This window comes from Danio rerio, chromosome 23, assembly GCF_049306965.1.
Source record: "Danio rerio strain Tuebingen ecotype United States chromosome 23, GRCz12tu, whole genome shotgun sequence".
NCBI lineage: Eukaryota > Metazoa > Chordata > Actinopteri > Cypriniformes > Danionidae > Danio > Danio rerio.
The window spans coordinates 48,975,048-48,980,000 of NC_133198.1; the positions used below are offsets into that span (position 1 = coordinate 48,975,048).

At 39.4% G+C, this 4,953-nt stretch overlaps 1 protein-coding gene across 1 annotated transcript in view; it reads right to left on the reverse strand.

Moving 5' to 3' along the window:
• Positions 1-1,013: 1,013 nt before the first annotated feature.
• sh3gl2b (SH3 domain containing GRB2 like 2b, endophilin A1) overlaps positions 1,014-4,953 on the reverse strand; it is a 21,657-nt gene continuing 17,717 nt past the window's right edge. Inside the window, 2 exon segments of the mRNA NM_001353977.1 lie at positions 1,014-1,425; positions 4,872-4,953. The exon segment at positions 4,872-4,953 is cut by the window's right edge and continues 43 nt beyond it. Of these exon segments, the coding sequence (NP_001340906.1) occupies positions 1,229-1,425; positions 4,872-4,953 (279 nt within the window). The 3' untranslated portion in view covers positions 1,014-1,228.

The following is a 4,953-nucleotide window of genomic DNA, read 5'->3' on the forward strand; positions in this document are numbered from 1 at the left end:
AAAAACTCTTTCCTCATTGTCATTATGGGGGATTGTGTGTAGAATGTTGAAGAAATCAATCGATTTAATCCATTTTGGAATAAGGCTGTAACATAAACAAATGCGGAAAAAGTGAAGCGCTATCAACACTTTTCAGATGCACTGTACATATAGTAAACTCCAAGGAAAAAAGTCTAAATTATTCAGTGTAAACATGGAATTATGGGATAAATTTGGAGTTATGGGAAAATTTTGGAGTTCTGGGAAAAATTTTGAATTATGGGATAAATTTGGAATTATGGGATAAATTTGGAGTTATGGGGAAAATTTGGAATTATGGGAAAAATTTGGAGTTAAGGGAAAAATTTGGAATTATGGGATAAATTTGGAATTATGGGAAAAATTTGGAGTTATGGGAAAAATTTGGAATTATGGGATAAATTTGGAATTATGGGAAAAATTTGGAATTATGGGAAAAAATTTGGAGTTATGGGATAAATTTGGAATTTCGGGAAAAAATTGCAATTATGGGAAAAATTTGTAATTATGGGATAAATTTGGAATTATGGGAAGAATTTGGAATTATGGGATAAATTCGGAGTTATGGGAAAAATGTGGAATTATGGGAAAAATTTGGAGTTATGGGAAAAATTTGGAACTATGGGAAAATGTGGAGTTATGGGAAAAATTATGGGAAAAATATTGAGTTATTGGAAAATTTTGGAATTATGGGAAAAATTTGGAGTTCTGGGAAAAATTTGGAATTATGGGAAAAATTTGGAGTTATGGGAAAAGTTTGGAATTATGGGAAAAATTTGCAATTATGGGATGTGAGCTCAGAAAAATCGGGATTTACAAGACAAGCTCTAAATTCTGGTAGAAAAGTCTGAATTGCAGGATGTGGACGTTTTTCTAGATCAATCCTCAGTCGTTCTGCTTCTCCAGTAAATCTCTCTTGATTTAAGACCAGATATTTGATCTAGAAAACAACACTGAATCACTGAGAAAGAACCTCACTGTCTGCAGCACACACACACACACACACACACACACACACACACACACACACACACACACAGAGCACTGTTTCTCCACTCAGACGTGACTCTGTAAAGTCTATAATCTTCACCATCATCATCATCATCCTCCGAGTCACTGATCGACAGGAACAGGAAGTGAAGCTGTAGCACAGATGCACGATAAAGGCGGCTGTTGGGTTGCTAGGCAACAGCAGGGGGGTGGGCGGGGCCTAGTGAGGCAGAGGCACCAGGATGTCCACGTAGTTAATAGGGAAGAATCCTGATTGGCCGTGGATCATGCCCTCGTACCAGTTGTCGTCGATCTGATTGGTCAGAGTGATGATGTCGCCCTCTTTGAAGCCGAGCTCGCCCTCGTTCTCCGGCTCGAAGTCGTAGAGCGCGCGACAACACGGCTGATCCAGCGGCGCTGAGAGACAGAGACACACACACACACACACACACACATGCTCTTTAAAATCCACGTTGCCTTTTTTCCACAAATGAAGGGGCTAATAACTCTTGAGCATGGACCTTATTCACATGTGTGTGTTTCTCTGTAGCAGAAGTGCTCATAGTTGGTAAACTCAGAGCGCAGTGAATGGGGGAGCACAACAAATCATTCATTCACAATCCTGTTTGCTGAAATAATAGCAGAAAAACTCGTGGATGGTGTTATTAAGACTTTCAGAAAGAGGAAAACAATAGTGTGAGACTGATAACGGCAGAAAGAGGAGAGAATCATGGTGGAAAATAGAGTCCCACATAGCAAAATTTCTCTGGCCCAGCTCTGGCCCACACAATCAGGTTTTGCTTGGCCCACATGCCGCAGTGAATTACGGTACATGACTGGACCAAATCTGGCTTCCAGACAAGGGCCAAACACGGACCATATCTGGGCCAAGTCTCAGCCAAGTTAATAACTCATAACTGGGCCTGAACTGGGCCAGATAGGTTGGTGTGTCACGATTGCAATGAAATTGATAAACCCATGGAGTGATGCGCTTTAGGCACACTATGGGCACGCTTTTTCTCAAAGTGACCTGATTGGTAGAATTTTTTTTCTTTACTCAAAAATGATTTTAGTGTATTTTAAATGTGGGTCAAGACTGGACAAACTCACATGGCCCACTTATCAAATTTTTAAATCTGGGCCAAATACTACGTTTTTCATCTGGCCCAAATCTTGTGTGCTGCCTTAACCTTCCACATTTGTTGTGCAGGCTTTACACTTTCATGTGTCAAGAGTATTCATCATGTATTTCAATGCAAATCAGTGTATTTAGTTCTACATTTAGAAAAGATTTTCTTTATTATAGTATCCGTTTTTTAATCGGTGTAAAGAATAACTGGATGTTTACAAAAGCATTTTCATATTGGTAAAGGCGTCTGCAACTTTTGTGAAGCATCAAATCACCGGCATATTAATTATCAAAACATGTTCATGTCTGCTGAAATGTATTATTGCTTTAAAAAAAAAAGTGACATATTCTGCATTTCTATTATACACAATTTGTACTAAAGCGATCTTAAAAATTCATATCAATAAGTTTTCTCTTTGCACCACCAGGTGGCAGTCTTTGTACTTTCATTTCGAGGGTGCAGATTGCAAACGTTTTATTAATATGTATAACTTTATTTATTTTATTAATGACTATAACTTTATATATATATTTAGTTAAAAAAATATGTACCATTTCCCCAAGTGCATATAACTATTACTGTAGGAAAATATCAGAATTCGGAGCATACTTTCTGTATTATCTTAGCTTGAACTGAGCTGATCTAATCCTGTTTATATGAATTGAACCTGCTCCCGATCAGGTTTGAGCTAGAAGAACTGTTGCTATGACAACAACTCTCGGATCAGCTTTGAAGAACGAAACGATCCTGGATCATGTCAAATCGTCAACATCCAAATCCAGCTAACTGAGTAATCCACGTACGAAGAACGGACCCCTGAAATCAGCAGGAAGGTAGATCTCCAGGAACAGGATTGGCCCCCCCTGGTCTAGGGGGTCGAATCGAGATCGCCATCTTTTTTCAATTAATTGCAAAGCTCTAGTAGAAAATCTGCTTGTGATTAATATCTATCAATTGTTTCCTTTCGTTTTTTTTAATACTTAAACCCTAATCGAGATTCTCATAGCACAATTTATAAAACAATTCATTCTTATGGCAAAACCGCTCACTGAGTTTGCAAAATTAAAAGCTCAAACACTGCTTTGCACTCAGCTTGTAACACACACTTTACAAAACTCTAGGTAAAATCCACTGCACAGCACTCTTTTTGCGGACCTGTAAACACTGCTCACTGCTTTACACTGAATCTCCAAGTGATCAACACACTCCTAGCTATATACACTATATACACTACACTATACACTGCAATAAATGCTTTTCTTACTTAGATTTTTTGTCTTGTTTCTAGTCCAAATATCTAAAAATTCCTAAATCAAGAAGCATTTTTTAGAAAAGCAAAACATATTGCCTTGTTTTGAGAAATAATATGCCAATATTAAGTCAGTTTTTCCTTAAAACAAGCAAAATAATCTGCCAATGGGGTCAGCAAAATAATCTTATGTCAAAAGAAGAAACAAGATTAATTTGCTTACCCCATTTGCAGATTATTTTGCTTGTTTTAAGGAAAAACTGACTTAATATTGGCATATTATTTCTCAAAACAAGGCAATATGTTTTGCTTTTCTAAAAATTGCTTCTTGATATAAGAAATTTTAGATATTTAGACTAGAAACAAGACAAAAAATCTAAGCAAGAAAAGCATTTTTTGCAGTGTACACATGTATGGCTGTTATTTACACTATTTTGCCGACTGTCTGGCACACTGTCACTTGGGAAAACTGTTTTAGATAATTAGTGTCAGGGTTCTGCCACTCTGGTCATGTAAATTCTTGTTTTGGTGGCACAGTCCGGACACTAGTCATGTCTAGTCCTGTCCTGTTGTGCTCGGCTCGAGTTTTCTGGGGTCGAGCAGTTGTTTCTGTCATTGTGTGTGTCTCCGTGTGCGTGTGCCTTCGTGGATGTGCTTTTGTACTCGTGTTTGTGTTGTTCTGTCAGCATCGCGCTGCTTTATTCTCAGCGTCTTCGTCTAGTTGCTTTCGGGTTTGGTTGACGCTGAGATGAAGCATGCACGTTGCATATGTGTGAGCGCACGGTAGGGTGCTTCTCTATCGTGCGCTCGTGTCTTGCGTCTGTTGTCAAAGCTCGTGGCTCCGTGTTTACATTGTGGTCACGTGCTTTTGTCGTGTGCTTCAGTGTTGTCATGAACATGCGGTTCCTGAGTTCTCTCATTGGCTGCATGTTCTTGTCCTGTTTTATGTGAGCGCATGGCTTGTCCTGTCTCTGTCATGCGCTCTCCCGTCTATTGTCTTGTCCCACACACCTTGTTCTACTGTTTGTAATTATTATTTTCACCTGTCCGTCTGTCTGTTAATGGTTTGTCTTTCCTATTTATTCTTCTCGTGTGCTCTGTTCTGTGCTGGTCCGTTGTTGATTGTTTCCCTTCTCTGTTGTATGAGGTCTGCTGGTATCTGTTCTACAACAGTGGTTTAAAGTAGTGTGTCATGCCAAGATCCAGATCAAGTCTAGTTGAGTGTGTGGTATAATGTCGTGTTTTTCCCCACATGGGGAGATTTGAGTTTTGTTTTATTTTTTAATGAATCCTTCATTTCCTGCATTTGGGTCCTCGCCTCCTCTCCATCCACCCCCTACCCTGACAATTAGTTCACTTTGCAACGCGGTTATTGTGTGTCAGTGTGTGTATTTGGGAGTATTTGTGTATGTGAGTGTGTGTATAAGTGTGTCAGTGTGAGGGTGTTTGTGTTAGTGTGAGAGGGAAAGTCAGTGTGTGTGTACCAGGCGAGCGTGCGGGTGATTTGGCAGAGTTTATTCCTCCATTGAGGGTCTCGATGGGCAGCTGAAGCTCCATGCGGGGTTT